The sequence below is a fragment of the Botryllus schlosseri genome, chromosome 14 (genome assembly GCF_051294905.1).
Source record: "Botryllus schlosseri isolate E-star chromosome 14, Bs_hap1, whole genome shotgun sequence".
Classification (NCBI taxonomy): Eukaryota; Metazoa; Chordata; class Ascidiacea; order Stolidobranchia; family Styelidae; genus Botryllus; species Botryllus schlosseri.
The window spans coordinates 16827209-16850971 of record NC_137249.1 but is presented as its reverse complement, the minus strand read 5'-3'; the positions used below and the strand labels follow the sequence as shown (position 1 = coordinate 16850971).

At 40.0% G+C, this 23763-nt stretch overlaps 1 protein-coding gene and 2 long non-coding RNA genes across 4 annotated transcripts in view; 2 read left to right on the top strand and 1 right to left on the bottom strand.

The window, feature by feature from the left end:
• The window catches only part of LOC145456459 (uncharacterized), a 183882-nt gene that overhangs the window by 98359 nt on the left and 61760 nt on the right, over nt 1-23763 (bottom strand). The gene's annotated exons all lie outside the window — the stretch shown is intronic.
• On the top strand, nt 34-5407 carry LOC145456028 (uncharacterized). 2 transcript variants are annotated; one of them, XR_013920480.1, is made up of 3 exons: nt 34-2855; nt 4154-4339; nt 5233-5407. It is a non-coding gene; the product is annotated as an uncharacterized LOC145456028 (long non-coding RNA). The 2 variants fall into 2 exon arrangements; XR_013920479.1 differs by having other exon boundaries at nt 4154-5407.
• The window catches only part of LOC145456427 (uncharacterized), a 45521-nt gene continuing 38736 nt past the window's right edge, over nt 16979-23763 (top strand). Inside the window, exon 1 of the mRNA XM_080334546.1 lies at nt 16979-17126. Within this exon, the coding sequence (XP_080190672.1) occupies nt 17051-17126 (76 nt within the window). The 5' untranslated portion in view covers nt 16979-17050. The remainder of the gene's footprint in view (nt 17127-23763) is intronic.

The following is a 23763-nucleotide window of genomic DNA, read 5'->3' as shown; positions in this document are numbered from 1 at the left end:
GAGGAAAAGTAGAGGCATCAACAGCTCCTGTAATATATCCCAGCAAACACAAAACCGTAAAAGGATCATCCGGGATCATCTCGATTAGGTTCTGATTTTCTAAGTGTCGAGGGAATGTCTAAAATACGTAGTAGGATGGTCTTGTGGTTATATTCAATCAGAATAAATTCATACTCGGTGTTGTTCCATCTCATGCATTAGGCTTCGTTATATCCGGTAGTTAACCTAATAATGCAAATTTTCTATCTCTCGCGGGTACGACTAAAATACGTAGAAAGGATGACTTTGTCGGTACATTCAATCACGATGAATTCTATCCGGTTTTGTTCGATCTCATGCGGTAGCTTCGTTCTATCCATTAGAAAACAATGTTCTCCCTTCGTTTTATTGCGTGAGGATGTCACCGGTGTTGTATATTCGTGTTGTTGCTCTAAGGTCGAATAGTTTTGTTTTCCTCTGATATATATGATCTTCATTATATATATATTCGCTCTTTCGGTAATCTCGCATGTTCAACGAGTATGGTTAATAGTTTTATTCAGAGAATAACTAAATAAGTGATATGTTGTACGTTTAGGAATATGATTATCGATGCGTGACTTCTAGAATATTTCGGCGATTCAAATTTTACGTCATCGCGCCATACAAAGATTTGAAGCGCAGCAGGTCGCAGCCAGGCATAGTTCGCTCTTTCTGTATGGTAAATGCCGTAAATATATAGGAATTGTGACTGACTGAGGTAGCGGGTTAAAGGTATATATGCAGTAGCATATAGCTTATGGGGTATTTCGAATTGCCTGTAGTATATGACGCCTAGAGCTGTTTGACTTTCTGCAAAACAGGTGTAGACAACTATAGAAAAGTTTCAGCTTTTCCAGGTTAGAATTAGAGCTAAACCGTTTTTCCGAATTAGATTACAATTATATTGCTGGCATTTCGCTCTAATTTAGTGAAATTAGACCACTATAATTCGCTTCAAACATCTGAATTACCGGTACCTATACCTACGGTATATCATAATATTTATGCTTGAATTTTCTAGGTATATAAGTCATATAGATACATTCCTGTAGAACACTGATTCATGATTTTATAAAAGTTGGTGCAAGAATGGACATTTTCAACTTGATGTTGATTAATGGAGCAAAATTTGATATTTGAGTGCAATTATACCTCGAATCCAGTGACAAGATTATTAATCGTTGAAACCAAACGCAGCTTGATTATGTTGGCCCAGAGAATTTGGCTAGCCAGACCATATTGATGGAATATGGTCACAGTAAGATCATATTTTGACCTATTTTACATGAACTTTCCAACATTTGATTTGATATGTCCACTAAAACAGTTGTTATTCTGCTTTCGAATAAGACCTTAATTGCTGGTTTCAATGGTAACTGTGTTTGTCAAAGGCTGCAAAGGTAATTTCTTTTCCTTGTTAGATGTTTATTTGTTTGTTTGTGGTGTTCATGGTGGTGGTTCGACTACACTGGTCATTTTACACCAGGCCGGTTCTTATTATTATTATTCCGTATCTGCCCGATTACCAGTGAACTCGGCACTTAGTGAATTCGGCCGCACAAACTCGGCACTTGGTGAATTCGGCCGTGGTAGATCTCGTAGCGGTACCGGTCACCATGATTGGTTACTGGAATGTTTGCCGGTGAACTTGGCACTTTGAGTGGTTGTCAATGTTGTACGGCGGTCAGGGCATGCGTAGATCACACAGTCACGGCGTGATTAGATCACAGATTGCGTAATTGCGGGAAATAACGCGACGCTCTTCACTTGGTGAACTCGGCCCTTGGAGGAATTGGCACTAGAACACCTTCGCATTAGAAATGCATTTAGTATGAATGAACAGTATCAAAAAGGAAATTTAAACGTGTCGTGGCTCGTGGTAGATCTCGTAATCTTGGGATCCTTCAACCGTGTTATCGAGACACCCTAATCCCAGAGTGGAATCGTCTCTCCAAAGGCAAAAAATAATTTATTTTGACGTGATCATGCGAAACATTTGTTGATGAGGAACACTGGCTTGTCGTGATCGATAAACGAAGAAGCGCCGCTTGATGTTCCACAGTTTTGATCTCACATACAACGCCAAGATCCATCTTCTCAAAACTTACACGACACAGGCCCGTGACTCACGCCATCGATTCTAAGGAGACCGCGCGTGGTCGGTATATGAGCGCTGTGTTATTTCCCGTGGCTACGCAATCCGTGATCTAATCACGCCGTGACTGCGCGATCTACGGATGCCCTGACCTCCTTACAACATTGACGAATCACTTGATAATACTATTATTAGTTTGATAATTCATATTAATAGCTGTAAATACACTTCATTTCAAAATTTCCCGAGGGCCGAATTCACCAAGTGCCGAGTTTGTGCGGCCGAATTCACCAAGTGCCGGGTGCATCGGCAACCATCTGCCCACTTACAGCACGGCCCACTCCTAGGCTTTTTAAGACATGGCTATGCGAATCAGATTGCGAGGAGGAGCCTAGATAAACGGCCAACACTTCGGTAGGAATTATGGAGTCGACGTGTCACGCTCGAACCCGCAATTCATTGGTGTTTAGCTATAATGGAACGTACCACTACGTTTCCTCGCCATACCTTGTAAAATGAGACCGTAGCATTTGGCATTTCGTGTGGCAATTGACTTTTGTGTGGAAAATTGTGTTCGTTTTAGAACTTATCCGAAACTTTTATTCCGCCATAGATTGTATATGATAAAACAGTATCGGAATTGATCCTAGAAGAATTCCAAAGCAACTCACCACAAAGGGGGATTTAAAGAAGTTTGATGGAAAATTGAATGAAAGCAAAAGCCTTTGCAAGAGATGTGGTATGTTGAATCTGTTTTGGTATTTTTAAATAGGCCTACTTTGTTGTGCCGATAGCAGACAGTATATATAAACGTAAGATGTGGAAGCTATCAAGGTGTTTTTAGAAATTCAGTCAGTCAAAGTGGACGATCGTATTGCTTGGATTATATTTAGGCTTATTTTAGCATCTTTGAGATGCAACTCTAAACGTGGACGGTCATGAACAGTAGGGCTCTTCAAAAATGACTTTTTTTCTCAAATCGTACTGGCTACTTGATAAAATTGTTAGGTTACCTAATTTAAGCCTACAAACAAAATATGGTTCAAATCCAGCCAGTATCCGCTTTGCTACAAGAGAAGAAAGTTCCTATTTATTATATAAAAATGAATAATAAAAAATTTGAAGATTTTCTGTTAACCCCATGAAAGTGTTAGGCTGTCTATAGAAACGATGCTCACCAAATTTGGTTCAATTCCAACCAGTGGAAGCGGAGTTATTGCTGTCGAAAAATTTGGATTTTAATAAAATAGTACTTACGGTGAGCACAACTTTAATAAGTAAACAAAGAATCGGTCACCGTGAATACTATTTTATTTAAATCCAAATTTTTCGACGGCAATATCTCCGCTTCCACTGGTTGGAATTGAACCAAATTTGGTGAGCATCGTTTCTATAGACAGCCTAACACTTTCATTGGGTGAACAGAAAATTTTCAAATTTTTTATTATTCATTTTTATATAATAAATAGGAACTTTCTTCTCTTGTAGCAAAGCGGATACTGGCTGGATTTGAACCAAATTTTGTGTTTAGGCTTAAATTAGGTAACCTAACAATATTATCAAGTAGCCAGAACGATTTGAGAAAAAAAAGTCATATTTTAAGAGCCCTACTGTCCATGTGAGAGAAACGTTTTAGGGTAGGCCTACTCATATGTCTCGCAGCGTTCTCTACATAATTGTCAATTGCGATACAAACTGTTTGCTTGTATTGGTAAAGCCATCCAACTTCGAATTGTAAAATGTTGGGAGTCTTGATATCAAATTTTTGAAAGGTGCACTTTGAGAAGATTTCGGAATCTGTCAAATTATACAAAAATTTAGCAAATTCTTTGACATATTTCATCTATTTGGGACTCGATCAACGTAAAAGAATTGGTAATCATTTTATACAATGTATTGTATTTGTAGTTGAAGTATAGTAATAATTCTTATGGTTACCGCATTTGTAACGATTCACGGCCATAACTGGAATAATTAGAATGATGTAACTTTCAAATTGTCATGCATTTTGCAACAACATTGTTCTCAATTTTCAAGGTGCTGACCATTCGAGGAAGAATCACCCACCGGGAATTCACGATCTGTAAACGCGGCCGACTGTTTCTCTCCTCAAGCGGAAGCGACAGAGAAGAGGAACGAAGAGAAAAAAGGAGCAGAAATAGCAAGAGTGTGACTAGTCGCGTCCGTTCGCTTTAATGCGTATTTCCATCCGCGAAGTAGTAGGTGGGAAAACTAATGGGCGTTTGGTTAGGGCTTATATAAGGTTGACTCCAGCGCTGTATTTGCTAAATGTTGCTATGAAATAGGGGTGGTGTCATTTGGTATCAATATTGACTATTGAAAGACCATTTGTTAGTGGTCATGGATTTGTTCGGCCAGTATGCAGTAATTTCTGATGGTCACTTCCCGGGCTTCTGTTCTCTAACCCCTCATAATTGTTATTCTGCTTCTAGTAAGACTGTCGATTCTAATGTTTTATCGTATCATTTGTCGGAGGTTTCGCTCGCTTTATTTACAACGTTTTGCTCTCTGCTAGGTCAATTACTGGCTGAGTATCACTACAGCCTAAGAAACTGCACTAATTCTCATTTTAATGTCTTGCTGGTTATCTTGCTGTCAATTCTAATAATTTATTAATGTCTATACCAGTGCCGCCACTCAAATGTTTTGTTCTCTGTACACAATATTGTTAGGTCTTCAGCTTTCCAGGCAGAGTATCATTCCACTTTCTAGACTTGAGTATATATCTCTCCAACTAGCTGCCAAATAACTGATTCATTTGGATTGTTGAATTGATCATTTTGGACAGAATGTGAAGAAATGTTAGTCAAGAATTCTTTTTGTGTTAGTGGCTGTTTTCAAAGAGTGCTGAAGTAGTCATCGTTGATCTTGATAATCAAGTAGAAGTGACGATTGAAGTCAGTTCTCTAGTCATATAATATTAAAAAATATAATAATAAAACTTGAAAACTTGAGTGGAAATAGTTCAGAATCGAATCCATTTTAGTAAGTATGGGCGAAAAAAATGTAGGAGTCATTCGTTAGTCGCTACCTCTGCCATTTTCGCAGTACGAATGTCTTAGCTATTAATCATCATTTTCATTTTATTTCTGCAGGGTGTTGAAAAAAAAAGGCCGCATGCTGGTTATTTAACTGGCTCATCAGAAGATGAAACCTGATGATAAGGACTGTTTTCACTTTCTTTCTAATGACATTCGTTCGTTTGTTCGTTTTATTTTTTACAACGGCATTATTGCCAATTCGTTTGAAATTAAATTATCACAAATGTGATTAATATGTAGTAAATAATGTGGTGTGTGTACGCAGCCGTGATCAGGTTAAGCCCATAGTGGTAGAAAACAGGTTATTATATCAGGATCTTCTTCTTCTAACGTAGGATCTACATTCTACTCACCATGTTTAAAGGCTGTAGCATCTGCATAATATTTACATTATTGAAGGACATGGAAAAGACGTTGAATTGAGTCGACACAAAATCCCCCTTTCTACGACCTGCCGAGATTTAATATCTACTATATCGGCTCGGCTTTTCTACATCTTTGGTCTGTACTGTGTTTGCTGGGATGTTCCGTAATGATGGATGAAATGTCGATTCGCAAACAGGTTTTTTGGGATGGAAGAAGATATCGAGGATATGTAGACATGGGTACTGACTGCGAGGACGATGATTTTTTGCCACTGGCAAAAGATGTATTAGTTTTTATGGCTGTTTGCGTCAATTCATCCTGGAAGATTCCGCTTGGATACTTTTTCATTAATGGTTTGACAGGATCGGAACGAGCAAATATGGTTAAAATTTGCATGAACAAGCTTAGCGAAACCGGTGCAACTGTTGCTTCATTGACATGCGACGGGCTTTCCTGCCACTCCGCTATGCTTTCCTCATTGCGGGCAAACATATCGTCCAGGAACATTGAGTCTAGTTTTCCCGGTTCATATTTACCCAATCATCAAATCCAAGTAATTTTAGATACTTGTCAAATGCTCAAACTCATCAGAAACTGCCTAGCAGAATGGGTACTTTGCTGGATGGGCGTGGTCAGCAAATTTGGTCTATTAAATTGCAATTACGATCAGAATTGGTTCGTTTATTGTACCTCGTTCGCAGAGATTGAGCCCTTACTTATCCCACATTTTACTTTCAGATCACCCTCAATTACGTCGAGGGTGACGTCAAGTCAATAACAATTGATTAATTTCTGTTTTTATTTTTTTATGTTACTTATTTTAATAGAAAAATCATTCAAAACCTTGCGGTTCTCGTGACTGAAGCTAGTGTTTCTGAAAACGAAAGTTTGGGTACGAGACAGTACAGCGTGGTATTTCATGTGATCCCAGAAATAGTTGATCGAAAGCCAGGTTGTAATGCATCGTCTAGTAGGGAAGGAAGGTAGGCAGCAACTGCGTGATCCCAGAAAAAATGGTTCATCCGAAAACGCACCAGGTAGGAATGCTTCATCTAGCAGACAAGGAAAGGTGGGTGGGTGAAGATTACCTCAGGTCGTTGCGTTACCTTGCTCTCTTTTCATCGATGATTGATCTGATCAAATCAATAACGATAATAAACTCCGAGCGCAGATTGCTGTAACCAACATGGCGTCAATTTCAGTGAGCACTGTGCAATTCTACCCCGATCTAAATAAGGACTCATGCATTCATCTTGTCTCTCATGTAATGATATAAATATATTATTTCTCTCATTGGATCACCTCTGCAGAAATCGCTAACCCATATTGCTACACATAACTCACATATCCTCACTTTCACTTTCTACGATTTATTTCGACTACTTTGACACAATGAATAAGTAGAATAACAATTAGATGGTATAAATTTGATTGTAGCTGTGCCTTTGTCATGTCACATGATGCTGAATTTTCCTCCGCCAGTGGTATTCATAGCCCTCACCTAGCTGGCAGCGAGAGCATTGACATCAGCGCCATTGTATATAGTGAGAAGATTTCGAATCGAGTCCAGGGTGATTCTGAGGCAGTCTCCGATAATAACTTGAAGCTGGTGGTCATAGCCATAGATGCTTTTACTACCTATAGATACAGTACCTGGGAAATAACAACAAAACTGACATTATCCATTGCAATCATTTGATATAGCTTGGTAATCATTTATACTTGAGATGTGCCTGTTTGCTGGTTTTCAAGATTTGTAAGAATAGTAAATTACAGTGTGTGCTTGCAACAACAATAATTCGAGGACGCAGTACATGAAACTGAAGCTATAATGAGTAAAAAGACATCAGCAAGCTCCCTTCGGATTAATGGCATCATATCCAAATCAAATTTCCATACACAGTACCTGAAACTGAAGCTGTAGGGATAGAGAAGACAACATTACCAAGCTCCCTTAGGATTAACGGTATCATATCCAATTCGATATCCATATCGAATTATCAATGCCATGACAATTGACTTATCCCAGTAATTGTGAAAACAGCACTCAAGGCCAGCAGGAATTTTTGAGTAGAAGCATATGTTTATTTACCTGGATACAACGAGTTAAGCAATCTACATCAGGAAGATATTTGCAAATGAATACATACGGTGACACATATATAACCTTATCTTGTCCGAACCATCGAAATCGATATGTCCAGGCCAAAGAGTAATCAAAACAGTCACATCAACCAACCACTTCTGCCTTCACTACCAGCTTAACGCGCAACTATCAACTTAACCCAAAGATGGCGGCCAATCGATCACGCAAATATCGCGAGTAACGCACTCCAGTGTTTATATAGATCAGTGATTCTAGATGGATCGGTACCTGATCATATTTTAATTTATATTTTCGGAATCGGTGCAACAGTAGCTTTCGATCAAGACCAGATTCAGTAATTTCTGCACTCGAGAAGATAGCTTTTGGATTGCCACAAATCCTACAGTCGCTCACTCAAAACAATTCTCCACTCCAGCCTTGACGAAGCGGAACGAAGCTGCAAAATCGGTCGTTGCCGTTCCATGTTTAATTTCTATAATGATACCGATACGATGTGTTAAATTAAAATAAATGCAAAAGGGAAGAACCTCCTGATAACTACGAATTACAACATTTTGATTCGCGTTTACATTTTCACTTGCTCGGAAACTGTTAGATTGCATTTGATGAACATTAGGGTGCTAAAAGTTTCTGGCTCCAGTAAATTTCACCAAGATTGGAAGTAAGATCGGGATAACATCTCTAAAAATGCGTGATCAAGTTTGATAAAGCCTTGGTTGGAAACTTGAATTTCTTTTTGCAATTGTTGCAGCAAGCCTCTGTACTTGTCAGAGCTTAAAAAAATTCTGACCGTGGCGAAGGAAATGGTTCAGCACCAGTGTTGGAATCAAGTAACTACCTTCGAGTCACAAGTCATCTCGAGTCATTGCACATTTTGACTCGAGTCAAGTCGAGTCAATCGATTTTCGAAGATGACTCGAGTCAAGTCAAGTCAGTCGATTTTTGGAGGTGATTCGAGTCAAGTCGAGTCAAGTCAAGTCACGAGTCAAGTCGCAATCCAAGTCAAGTTGCCCTTTAGTACGAGGCATGATTACGTTATTGTATTTTTCCATCTGTCTGAAATACAGATTGAGGGGTCATTGACTCTGAACCTATGAACGAATATAGAGTTAAATATACTCGTAAGAAGGCGCTGTATGTCGCTCACATATACGTAGAACTGTTAAACTACGTATACGTACGCACAGCCTCGGTTTATAGTTACCTCCCGAGATAGAGAATAGACCAGTGGTTCTCAACCTTTTTGTATTCGCGGACCACTTTCGGACCGTCACGGACCCCCGCGGACCCCCATGAAGTTATAGTTCAAATTTAGGGTAATTATCGTGCAATCGTCACGTGTCTTGTGCAAATGATACCTGTAGGATTAGTGATAAACAGCAACAAATTGACTTTTCTTGAAAATATGATCATACTATTCATGTAGAAATTGGTTTGACTTCTGTTATTTCAAAGCGAATTCTGCAACTGCATTTCTTGAACTACGTGGTCGTGTCTTGAAAATCCGTGCCTTCGATTTGATATGAACGAGTGCCGAAAATCTATTTCCACAAATATAGGTGATTGGCGAGTGTAATAAGAATGCGTAGCGCTTCCGACGACACATTTGGCTATAATCGCAACAAATATGGCACCAAAATTGACAAACAATTTTTTTAATGAACATACAACGTCAATCCTGGTCATTTCTATCTAGCAGATTATCTTGAAGTTATTATGGAAAAATGATTATGTACATCACAGGAGAAAACAGATTTTTGTAAACATTTCAAATTCACCGTTATTGACCTTACTCATCCAACTTTTTCCCCATGACAATCCCCAACAAAACATCTCTAAACAGCAAAATGTTTGTATCCGTAGGCTATTGGCAATTAGCACTTAAAATGAGTCTGCACAGCAGTGTTGGGATGACTCGAGTCATGACTTGACTCGAGTCAGACTCGAGTCATCTTTTTCGCATGACTTGACATGACTCGAGTCACTTTGCTAAAATGATTTGACTTGAATTGACTCGGAGGATCAGAAATGTGGATTGACTCGTGACTCGGAGCAAAATTCACGAGTCAATTTCAAGTCATCAAGTAATCGGTGTCGATAACAGTCACTGTATCTTGCATATGTTCGGATTGTTCGCGAAACGTTGGTGCAACCTGTGAGAGCGACCAATCATTCAATGATCGTGCGTTTCACTGAGCCTGGATTGTTCTCTCACAAATAAATTGACCGCAAACGAAGTGATCGATGCTTACAGCTTACGTTGTCGTAACTCTGGTAGTAAAGTGGTAAAATAGCAAAATGTCTATTTCCGTTCTCTGTTCTTACCTTAACCAATAAACCTATTGTTTTATTGAAATTGAATTCGAATATAGTTTGTATAGTCAACAACCATTGGCGCAAGTTCGAATTGTATCATATCTATTTGTAAATGGGTAATGTATTGCATATTATCAATTCGTTTCTCTATTCTCTATTTTGGCTGGTAACCATAAACTGCGGCTAGGCAATTACGTTTAACAGTTCTACGTGTATGTGAGTGATACAGCGCCTTCTTGCGTGTATATTTAACTCTATATTCGTCAATCGGTCGGAATCAATGACCACTCAAACTGTATTTCAGACAGCTAGCAAATTGCAATGACGTAATCATGCCACATACATACTTCGAAAAGGCAACTTGACTTGAAATGTGACTTGACTCGTGACTTGACTTGACTTGACTTGACTCGACTTGACTCGAGTCACCTGCAAAAACCGAGTGACTTGACTTGACTCGAGTCACCTTTGAAAATTGATTGACCTGACTTGACTCGAGTCAAAATGTGCAATGACTCGAAATGACTCGTGACTCGAAGGTAGTGACTTGATCCCAACACTGCTGCACAGTAGAATATTTCATATCAGACAGTCATTCTGTTGATGTGAGCTCTGGAGTTTTACCAGTAATGAACCGAAACAGCCTCGTGATTTTCCGAATATACAAAAATACAAAATAGGTCATCAATAATTTTGAGGCTTCGCGGACCCCCTCAAAATGCTTCGCGGACCCCCGGTTGAGAACCACTGGAATAGACAAACGTATATGGATACGATGCAATACATTACCCATTTATTAGGGATGGTGTGAACCTCTGAAAGGTTCAGGTTCGTGTGAACGCGAACGATTTTGAAAGGTTCTGTGTGAACGCGAACGTGAACCTCATTACGTCACGCGACGTCATATTGCTAATTGTAACCCTACATTTCAATGGAGTGATATATATTAATGTACACGATACCTAGCGACGACTCGGGCCACATAATGACACAATGCTGAAGTACACAAACACACTGACTTTTCGAACGACGCCAAATGCATCAATTGGGGCAATCAAATGATATAATAATCCCATAAAATCAATATCTTCCGTCGCTTTGTCAACAATTTCGACGAGGACTTGCAAGGCAATATAAGCTTACGCCTTAACGATCTAGACGGGACCGGACAATGTATTCGGCGTCGGAGTGTTGCTACGTTGATATTGAGCAGAGTGTAAACCGGGTTTTGCCCCATTAACAAATTATACAGAAGTAGCCAACATCCCATAAACGGATTTGGTTTTTATGATATAGTAAACATATAAAATAGAGATGGACCCCGTATGCTTGCTAGATTTTTTACATCAGACAACGATATCAATTTCATTGATTGGTTGAATAAGCATCATTCACTGACTATCTTGATATTGTGTGATTTCGGGTCAAGCTCATAGCAGAGAGTCACTAAATATTCACGAACAGAAAGCTGGATATTTCGAGCAAACGTTTGTAACAAAGCAGGTGAAATTGTTGAGATTGTCATGGTGCATACTCGTTTAGTGTTGATTTATTCATGCTGCCAGTGCAACGCATAGAGTGGCACGCAGCTGTAATGCAATAAATTTCACCCAAAGATGTTAGAATCAGGGCTTTGGAGCCGGAGCCGGAGCCGGAGCCCCGGAGCCATGCATTTTTACCAGAGCCGGAGCCGCAGCTCTATATAAAATTCAGCCGGAGCCGGAGCCGGAGCTAGAGCTAGTTATTTGAGGGGTAGCTCCGGCTCCGACGTATTTCATGTGATGCCATTATGCAACAACCATATCGGCTGAGCCCACATAATTCAACAGCAGGCCTGCGCGAAATTAAGACTCTTTTCCTCTTTGGCGCTACCTTATCCGACTAACCATGTTCCTGGGGATTTAACAGCAGAGCAGTCATATGTTCAATGTTCAATTTTCATACATGAATGCCGAACCTCGGTTACCTAGATCATTGCCTGCTAGTAGGCCATGGCTATATACTAGGGATGGCGTGAACCTCTGAAAGGTTCGGGTTCGTGTGAACGCGAACCTTTTTGAAAGGTTCTGTGTGAACACGAACGTGAACCTCATGACGTCACGTGACGTCATATTGCTAATTCCAACGCTACATTTCAGTGAAGTGAGAGCCTATATTGTTGAACACGATATCTAGCGACGACTTGTGCCACACAATGCCACAATGCCACAATGCTGAAGTACATATTTACGTTTTAGAGGTCGTCAAATGTATCAACTGCGGCAATCAAATGATATAACAATCCCATAAAATCAATATCCTCCGTCGCTTTCCCGACAATTTTGAAAAGTGCTTTGCATGGGAATATAAGCTTCCGCCTTTACGGTCCAGGCCAGACCGGACAATTATTTCGGCGTCTGAGTATTGCCCCGTTGATACTGAGCAAGAGTGTAAAGCGGGCTTCTTTACTTGCTACCGATATTACCCCGTTAACAAATTATACAGCCGTAGTCAATACAATACAATAAACATGCAATAAACATATGAATTCAAGATTGACGCAGTACGCTTGCTAGATTTCTTACACACAATGACATCAATTTCATTGATTGGTTGAATAAGCATCACTCGCGGACTACCTACCTACATGTAGTTTATTTCGGTACTGATGTTGTGTGATTGCGGGTCAAGCTCGCAGCTGACAGTCATTGAATATTCGGACATACGTTTGTATGAAGCAATTAAATTTTTTGAGATTGTCAAGGTGCATATAGTGGCCCGCAGTTGAAATGCAATAAATTTCCACCAAATATGTTATAATGAAGTGAAAATTATAATATATGAAAAAGGTTCACAGTGCAGAACCTACTATGGTTCGTTTGTGAACGTGAACCTCTAAATTTCTGAGGTTCACACACAGAACGCGAACGTGAACCTCACGTTCACACCATCCCTACTATATACGCCTGTGAATATTATGGGTATTCGGCATACCCGCAATTTCATCATCAACACAACCTTGTTGGCCAATTGTACAGTTCGAAAATAATGATCACTACGTATTACGCCAGGGATATCTTAAACTTAAAAACTGGTTTTAGATATCCCTGGTATTGTACGCGAAATGGGAGGGAGGATATAAACGTGATTTCGTTGCACATGTCGACATATGACGAGCACGAGCCGAGAAATTCCATCTCATTGTTGCTATGAATCGGATGAGCATATACTCGTTCTTTCGTGATAGTTCTTTAATCGAGCCGCGAAATTGGACAGTGTTAGTGAGTATGCAATTATGCAAGCGAATTGGAATTCCTTACTGCGCATGATCGTGCGCAGATCGATTTTTGAGCGTGAATAGGGGATGGCAGAAGAGTAACCCAAAACGTCGTTACACTCAGCGAACAGTTGTCGCGGTGCGAGTGACTAAATGCGATGTCAGGACCCCATGGTATTTTATGTTGGAGACAAATTACTGATTTGAAACCCGATTTCCAATTTGTAATCATCTGTTTGGTAAATTCATTCTTGATGTCTTCTTGATACTATATAGTAGGCTATATTCCCGGATTTTCGAGCACTGTGACTTGTAAATGTGCAATGTGCTTACCGCATAGTTTAATTCGTTATGGGCATGGCGCAATGTGCATGGCACATTGTTTAATTCGATTATTCCATTCGTTTCAATGGGAAAATATTATATTCCGATAAACTGGATCGACACCGGACTGGCAACGAGTGCACCAATATCAAACCTCAAACCATTGGCCATTTAGTACAAATCGAATTTTTGTTGATCAGTTCGTGATCTCCACCCATATTGCTTTTACTACAGTTACAGTTGAATAACAATCGCTTATTTAAAGATTGAATTGAGCTGTATGGCTTAATGTTAACGAGTACATCAGTACAGTGCCAGTGTTAAACGCCGCATCAGAATTTTCATACCGTACACCAGGGGTCGGCAACCTTTTGCTAGTCACGGGCCAAATTTCGAGTGTACAACTTCTTGGCGGCCCGGAATTTTTCTTAATACTATATTTTCCACTCACTTCGGTATATTATCCTACATTGCTGCAATCTCAATCATACCAATCATAAGACAGAAGTATTTACACTTCAACAACGCAGAATAAATATGACAATTGACGCTGCTTGCTTTGTGAAAGGTTTCAACTTCTAGTAACAGTCAGATGAAGCAAGAATCAGACCATATTCTAAATGTGCGTCCGAGATACGTGATCTTGGCTTTCTATTCGTGAATTTCGTCGTTCAAAACTATTGCTCGCATGCGTACGTGCTACCAAAAATCGATGGGATGTCTTTTGCATCGCTTGATAAGCTGGGATAAAGATCAATTTCAAGAACGTACTCTTTGTCAAAGTCATGCAGCGATATTCTCTTTGTATGAAATTTGTCATTCAATCCAACTGCATCGCATTTCAAAAAGGCCCATTTGAAATTTTCAGACAATGGTATTGGCGTCCACATTAAATGGAGTACTGAATAGTCAGAATTTATTTTGTATAGAAGGAATGTCGGAAAAGTGGGTGAATATTCAGTAATTAAATTTCGTATCACAGTTACAAATATAGTGTTGGTAGTAGGTTTTCTCTCCTCCAGTATAGGAAAGTGAGCATAATTTACTCTGTACTGTTGACATTCCCCGAGTCGCAGATTTGTTTCAAATGCGCCTCAACATCTCATGTATTCAGTTCAAGTTGCAAATTCAATTTGTTCAGATGTGACGTTAAATGTAGCCTACCAGGACTGGAGAGCAAGATTAGATACCCATTTTCGATTACAAGATTATGAGTCGGCGATATTTGTATTTTCGGGGAAAGATGCTATTTCATCTCTCAGTTCATAGACTCGTGCAAGCATAGCTGCTCGACTTAATGCGCGAACATGGCAGATATACATTACATCGCCATATTGATTCTAGTTATCTGTCGTAACAATGTTGGTGATTCAGTTTGTGAGACAAAATGATATTTACAATTTTAATCATTGTGGCCAAAACACTTCAGGTTTGTAGTATTGGCGCACAATGCCTTCTGGTGAATTAAACTATGAATAACTAGCCTACGGAGGCAAGTTATCTGTAATTAAACAGTTTAAGTTTAAGATTTTGTCATTGCGTCTGAGATGTTCCAAGCGTTTTTGAAGCAGAGGAAGGACACCTTTATTGTCACACCCTTCAAAAAGTATGGTACACCTTCGGTTGCGAGATACACCCGATTGATAAGCACTAATCTAGTCTGCTCTAGACAATCTCCATCTCCTACTTCAACCGCCTTCGTTTTGTGGCGTCACAATAGACTAATACGATTTAGGCAACTTATATCGTTTCAATGCCGCATTCTTTCCAAGCAGTGCTGCACTGCTGATTGAAACTCATTGTGAAACGGCGACCGCATTCTTGTGAAAACGAATTATTATGTCGCGGGCCGGACGATTTCGTCTGGCGGGCCGGATCCTGTCCGCGGGACGTAGATTGCCGACCCTTGCCGTACACAGCAATGGCATGGAGTAAACTGCGTTCTAGTGCAACTATATGATGGTATCGACAATTGACAAGTATTCATTATGACGTCACCTATATCTTCGTTACTGCATCCGATGTTACTGACGGCTGACAGACTCTGTATTACTATAGATAACTAACCTACGGGTAAATTAGTAATCTATATAGACCAGGGGTGGCCAACCTTTTCGGCTAAAGGGCCACATGAAATTGACGAACGAGTGCGCTGCCCACTAGGCGCGCCAGGCGCGTAAAATTTTCAAAGTTAATATTATTATTACTTGGGTATATTGCGGGTCGACTGTATACCGCCCGTTGGGCTCAGTTTGCAAGGACAGGACTATTCGGCATCTGGACATATCGATAGCGAAGGTTTCTGCTAATATACGACAATCATTTTGTGCCTACATTTCATCGTCGACGATCTTTATGCGAGCGCAAACGCGAAAAGACTTTCTCTCGTAATTACGAATACAGTTAGACTCAATCGGCAAAATCAGGCGTTTTTACATTTTCAGGAGGGGGTAGGCTACAAAGCAAGAAATCATGTGTGACAATTAAACACGCTAAGCGTAAAGAAAATTTTTATTACTCTTCCAGTTTATTGTAATGTACGACGATTTACTTGAAATGTGACTCGAGCCTGGATCTGCCAATGCGAAATTAGCTCGCGGGCTACTCAAAACCTTCTCGCGGGCCACATATGGCCCGCAGGCCGCGGGTTGCCCACCCAGATACACAGAGGACCCTTCGATAGTTTTCAGAGTCGGAGCCGGAGCTGGAGCCGGAGGAGTGGTAATAATGCGGCTCCGGAGCTGGAGCCGGAGTTAGTGTATAATAGAAGAAAGCTCCAGAGTCGTGATGTGTATAGTGAAGTTTGATTAGTAGTTTCAGGTTTTTGGAGTAGATTTAGAGCGAATTTCAAATGCTCAAATTTAAAAAAAGATGTGCGGCCGGTAAATAATGTCGAATACTTTAAAATCCAAAATGCCGACCCGCGCAGCACAACATGATCTGTTCTTTATTGAAAAGTAAAATGGCGCTTATCACCTGTTGGTATTTTGCACCACGGTCAATCATGGCGTAAAAGGGGAATATAAAGTATAGATTCCCGTAAGTAAAGTCTCCGCTGGGGCGAAGACGAGCAACGTCCCGATCGAAAACTGCGCTCGTATGTTCCTTTAGGTTCAACTGGTCCATGTTGAACTGCTTTTCATATGAAATCCTTTTTCATATGAAATCCTTTTTCCGCTTTGACTTTCCAATCTCTCATTAGAATATTTGGTACTGCGGCCGCGGCAAATAATTGGGTTCTCGCGGGTTACCGGTAGCCCGCGGGCACCACGTTAGTGGACCCTGCAAACACATTCTAATAGTGCTCGTCCAACGATTTTCGTTCTGGAATGGCTGGTATTAAGATGTAATCCCACATTATTCGTCCGTAGAGCAACTCTGCCCGATGGGCATGTCGGCATATACGAAAATATGTGCAACGCACGACTTCCTGATAAATGAGTGATACTGAAACATCACCAAACACTGATCGCGTAAAGTTGTTATAGACCTAAAGCTATACGATGGAGTTGAAGATGTACAAGAATTCCCTACCTCTTTTAATAATACTCGGAGCTGCTTTTGGGAAAAGTTTGACAGGTAAGCTAAAATGCAGGAGGATATTCATTTTGCAGTGCTGGTTGGATTGGATTGAGTGTGACAGTGGCTTATATTAGGGATGGTGTGAACGTGAGGTTTACGTTAGCGTTCTGTGTGTGGACCTCAGATATTTTGAGGTTCACGTTCACAAACGAACCTTGGAAGGTTCTGCACTGTGAACCTTTTTCATATATTACAATTTTCACTTTATTATAACGTTTTTGATTGAAATTTATTGCATTTCAACTGCGGGCAACTATATGCATGGCGCTGGCAGCATAAAAAAAATCAACACTAACCGAGCATGCACCTTAACAATCTCAAAAGATTTACTAGCTCTGTTACAAAAGTTTGCTCGAAATATCCAGATTTCCGTTTGTGAATATTTAGTGAGTGTCTGCTGTGAGCTTGACCCAAAATGACACAACATCAAGAGCAAAATACACTACATGTGGTCAGCGAACGCAGCTTTTTCGATCAATCAATCGATCTGATATCGTTGTCTGATGTAAAAAATCTAGTAGATTAAGAAGTCAATCTTGACTTCATATGTTTATGGTATCATAAGAACAAAATCCGTGTGATTGGGGTGTTGGCTAGTGCTGTATAACTTGGAATGGGGTAATATCGGCAACAAGTAGGCTATAGCAACCCGACGTTTTACACTCTGCTCAATATCTACGTCGCAATATTTAGACGCCGAATACATTGTCCAGTCTGGCATAGACCGTTAGCACGTAAGCTTATATTACCTTGCAAGTCATTGTCGAAATTGTAGGCAAATCTACGGAAGATGTTGATTTTATGGGAATATTATATCATTTGATTGCCCCAGTTAATACATTTGTCGACGTTTAAGACGTCAATATGTACTTCAGCATAGTGGCATTACGTGGTATCGCGTATATATTAATATAGGCTATCACCTCACTGAAATGTAGGGTTGAAATTCGCAACATTACGTCACGTGACGTCATGAGGTTCACGTTCTTGTTCACACAGAACCTTTCAAAAAGTTCGCGTTAACACGAACCTGAACCTTTCAGAGGTTCACAATAACACTTATAAATAAGCATTGGTTCTAGTCCAGTCGATCTCTCTCGACATAGGACATTCTGTGGCCTAAACAAAATACCACGTGTTCCATGTTGGAATAGAGCCAGAGATTAGCATTGGTTATTTTCGAGGCTTTTTGTTAGTGTTTTGCATGAATAAACGCCAGTTCTAGATACAATTTTTTTTACATTTTGGGTGTCTTGTGATTTGCCGCAATTTAACCATGAACTAGAGTCGGTCGAAGTGATCAGCGTTGCTACTGAAGTAGCACAAGTAACGCCTTACATTTCTACTCAATTACAAGTAATAGAAGTAGTCATTTCTAAGACATGTCAAAACTACTTCAAGTGGAAGACGAAATGAAGGGTATGAGGATTACTAAAAGTCTGTAAATATGTAAGTATATTTGGTTGGGGGGGGGGGGGTAGTCGCATACCTTCAACAGTTAGTCGGGGGTGGCTACATACGAAATCGCAAGATGTATCGCCGCATATAACGCAAAATGGCTATAGTAACACCACCCATAGGTAGAATCTTCGAAAAAATATACTCGGTTACCGTGATCCGGAGGCTATTTTACACGTTTTTTATGACAATTTAAGTCACGATAGTGGTGCAATATTATCCCTGAAGTACTTTCTACTTTACAAAAACCAAATTGCAAAAGTAATAAGTTCATCCAGCATACTGTTCAGCTAGATGTTGAAGTATAGTTGTAAAGCATTACCACTTCAGTGAGTACTGCAAGTAGCAAAAATCTACTTGAGTACCACGAAAAAGTAGAAAGATTCAGCTGATGCAATATCTCAAAAACGTGACGTGATGGAGCAAAAACATCGTCAGATTCGTATTCAGCGCCTCCAAATTTAGTTTATTTGACCCAAAGAAGTCCTGGCGCAAAAATCGTGTAGACCAGTGACATCAACTTGACAAAACTGACTTCTGTAATTATTGATGGGGATGCAATTATTGATGGGCAAAAATGGTTGATTACCTTGCTCAAAAGAGATCCTGCAACCTCAGACTTATCATATCAATGTATTTTACATGAGAGGTGGAGAGCTCAAAGTGACAATAGCCTGTTTGACGAAAACAGTTACCATAATTTTCTCCAGCATTGAAACAGAGAGTTCCGTAGTGGAAGGGTTTGATACATATACCTACCTGGCAATGCATGCAAAGCATGCTCATATGCTCAATGAAGTTGACATCAGTAGTAAGCATAGTTTAAGAGAAAAATAGGCTTGGTTTGCTTACGACACTGGAAGATTACATGTTCTGTTCACACATATAACAGCAACGGCAAACTTGCCAACGCTGTCCATTAATGCATAAACATGTATTAATCCTCCGTATACGACTGGTGAATACAGTTAAATTGATAGTAGCCTACGATTACCTGGTAATAATGATGTGAGGCCCTCAGCACTTTTTGATGTTAAAATTAGGGCTGGGCACAATGATTCGAGTACTCGAATCTGAATCGAGTATTAATTTTAATGATTCGAGTCGAGTAGTAAATTACGATTTTTTCGAGTAATGAAATTATACGCTTCTCGCCACTGAAAGTTAATTTATCAACGAGAATTCAAGTTTCGATATTAATTTTAACTGTTGAAGCCTTGAAACCTTGATTGGCGGTATTGTAGCTTACGAAATCTAGTACAAACCTACGAAGGTTACTGGGCGTAGCGCATTTACGAAGTCATGATAATCCCACAACATTTTCACAAAGTGAAATGAAATCGGTATGGTCGATAAAATACCAAAGTGTCTTTTACGAGATGGATAACCGGCATTATATTCTTTGTGGTAGCAAAAACGGTGCAAATTTGAACTTTGACGTAATACATTCTGTTATGACGTCGTAATCGGTGATACTCGATTACTCGACTCGACTCGAAGCATATTACGTGATTCAGAATCGAATCACTCAGGTAATCGATTTTGCCCAGCCCTAGTTAAAATGCGCCCCGTTATAAACGGGAAGTTGAGAGCCGCTGGTGTAGAGTATGACTATATAGATACCATACATCGTACCGCATAGAGAACATGCTCATGTTTCCACTTCAACTGACTTTGTGCGATAAAAAGTGGCGTTAATGGATATATAATATTAATCGCCGGATCGAAAGATACACGCAATGTACCATGCGATATACAAGACACCATGCGATATGATTACGCTCATGGGCGACAAGATGGGACCAAAAGCATAACCATCAGATCTGCTGCTGCATTACCATCGGAAATCGGTCCGACGTTGACTCCAAATCTTCTGAACAGTTTGACGGTTTTCCATGACGACACGGGGTAAGCGGACACAGTCCCGCAACAGCGTATTTAGTGAACTGGGTCGTACGTACCGCAAGTCAGCGATTGTAGCGAAATATACCCTATCTATGCAGAGGTGATCAGAAACGAACTACTTCTATTTTTTCGAACTACTCAAGTCACTAGGTTCATTTCTACCCGAGAGTACCTTTCCGGACTACTCTGTCCACATCCGTGTGCACTGTGCATATGACTCAATGTCAGTGAGAATTTTGAGCAATTCTCATCGACAATTGTATATAGCCGACATACCTCATTTCTACTGTAGGCCTATTTCAATGATTAAGATCGATTTCAAGATCTCAAACATTTTTATTTATGTAATGCATGTAGTGGATGTAATACATGTATATACATTGGTATATACCAGGGCTGTTCCACGTCCGGATTTTCCCGCACATGTCCGGAATTTCAGTGTTAAAACTGCGTCCACTGGGATGCTAAACTATCATAATTTCGATTTTACTCCGAGCTTTTGTAGGTTGCCAGTTGTCATTTCTCTGCCTCAGCTCTACCACTAAATCAGATAACATATGGACTTAGAAACGATACGTATTTGATAGTAAGCAGGGCTGGGCAAAATCGCAATAGTGTTAATAATGTATATATTTACTATGTAATAATATATTAATAATAAAATGTACATTTTATGGAACCACAAAGAGTATAATGCCAGTTTTATATAACAATAACGATTGCATGGATTTTTTCGGCCGTACATATTTCGGTGTAGGCTACTTGAACACGACTTCGCAGATAAGCCAATTCCATTAACGTGGGTAGCTCGGGTCATTACATGTTTCGTCTGCTGTGTTACGACCAATCGAAGTGTCTTCCACAGAGATTTTATGGTCAAAACTAGAATTCCCGTTTATATATTAAATCTTACTGCCAGGAGTTCGGCCTATATTAATTTTAGTCGTCGAAAATTGATCTTATAGTCGACTCGAATAATTAGAATTAATTATAAAATCAGATTCAATAGTACTCGAATCATTGTACCAGGCCCTCATAGTGATACGCAACCTATACCAATACTATGGAAGAAATTTATCCATGAATTTGAAAAAAAAACGTCTTGCGTAACTAGACAACGATTCCCAATAGTTTTTCGTAACATTAAGTATACTCGCGATTTCGGTGCGTATAAGCCAATATAAATAAGTAGAGATGAGTCCGGAGTTCACCGTTACCTGTTCCGGCGCCTTCGAGAATGGCGCTGTCTATATCAGACTTGGTCCGTTACGAATACAGTATGTGTGATATTTTTGGCATGGTATGCATAAAGGGGAATGTTGAAATGGCCTGTCTTTGACGCTCTATTTTTTTTTTTTGGGGGGGGGGCATCCAGTGGATTGGCAAAGCATTGATTGCGTGACGTAATGACAGTTAATGGTTCCATATCTCATTTCAAACACCGCTAGTGAGAACTATAGAGCGTCCGGATTTTGCGCCCTGAAATACGGTAACCCTAGTTCATACATAGTTTCGAATGTCATAGATGTAAGTAGTTATATAGATCGGTCGTGATTTGCCTGGGGCTCTTATGGGCCCGCTGTGAGACCTGCCGCGAAACTCGTGTTGGTGACCCCACCCTTTTGACCCCCCCCCCTTCCGCTGGTGACCTGCCATGTGTTCTTATGGGATCTCTGGTGACCCCACCCTTTCAGGTATAGGGCTCGCTCATGACCTGCCGTGAAAAATCGTGTTGGTGACTCCACCCTTTTCGAGTCTCTATCGCTGATGACCTGCCGTCTCGTCGGTGATACCACCCTTTCAGGTATACGTTGTGTCGATGACCTGCCTGATAACGTTACGGGTATAGGGATCTCTGGTGAAGTGGTGTTGAATATCAAGTATAGTAAACAATGACGCCATTACTTAGTATTATATTCAAAAATATTATATATGACCAATTTGAAGTAATCCCAACGTTTACGGTGAGTGCGACAATGATATATCGTTATTCTTATGGATGCGGTGACACGGTGACGTAGCTGATATAGACGCAACATGATAACGTTACAGGTATAGCGTTCGCTCACACGGTTCTACATGAAGATATCGTAGTTCAGGCGTGACAAATGACCGATCGTGTTCTAAGTCTTTCGTCGCTATTGATTCCTACGTAACCTGAATAGTACTTTCCGATCGGATTATTCGCACCTTGTATACCGCTGTTTCGCACCTACAGAATAGTCTGCTGTTCACAACCACAACAAGAATCACAAGTATACACATTTATACATTCATTTATTACTCTGAAATCAAACTCTTCACAAAAGCACGCACAATCGTATCATTCACTCTTTTTTATCATCGCCAAAATTATTCAAGTATTCCTCGGCTGAAAATCCTTGTGCTCTTTTTATCAAGAATGCAATAGCATGATCTCCACACACATCTGAAGTTTTACTCTGTAACTGTTTCCCAGTCACGGAAAATTCAGCCGGCTCCAGGAATTGGAACATCTGAGGTTTTAGTGGTCCGAAACCTAGTGAATCATGAAAATGAGTATCCTCATCTCTGTAAATAGACACCCAGTGAGACCCAGGCAAACTCGATTCGTCGTAATTAATGGTGATAGCGTATTTTCCGCTAATTGGTTTCTTTGGTGACTGGTCTACTGGATAAGACCCTAGATATAGACTTCGCGTATCAGGATGGTTATAGAGAATATCATTGATCTCGCTTATTCAAAAAGGTGTGAAATAATTTTAAAATCCTACGACCGCTCACAGGGTAATGCTCCAGACATAGCGATCGCTCATGATTTGGTGTTACAGACATACCGATCGCTCACAAGGTAATATTTCCGTAATTAGTTCGTCACAGAGACGGTGATTCGTAAACCAACAATTTGACACTTTCTTGTGGTCGTTATATGTTTTGACACTTCGGAACGTGGTTGACTTTAGTTGTATGATAAGAATCATGAAAATATTCAAGCAATGTATCAATTTGACAACTTGAAATGAAACTTACTACACAGCTCAAGTTGATTCGTATCTGAATGTGTTAATTCGGTACAATTCTAATTAATTTGAGAAATCTTTTTAACGTGATCTTTTGATTCGACCGTAACCTGAATATTACTGACACCGACTTTCAGCCACATTGAATTATTCGCACATTCCGCGCCGCTGTTTCACACCTATAGAATCAATACCAACTATAACTCTACAAGAATCAAGAACCACAAGTATGTGCATTATACAGTTATTGTCTTTGTCAACTTGAAATCAAA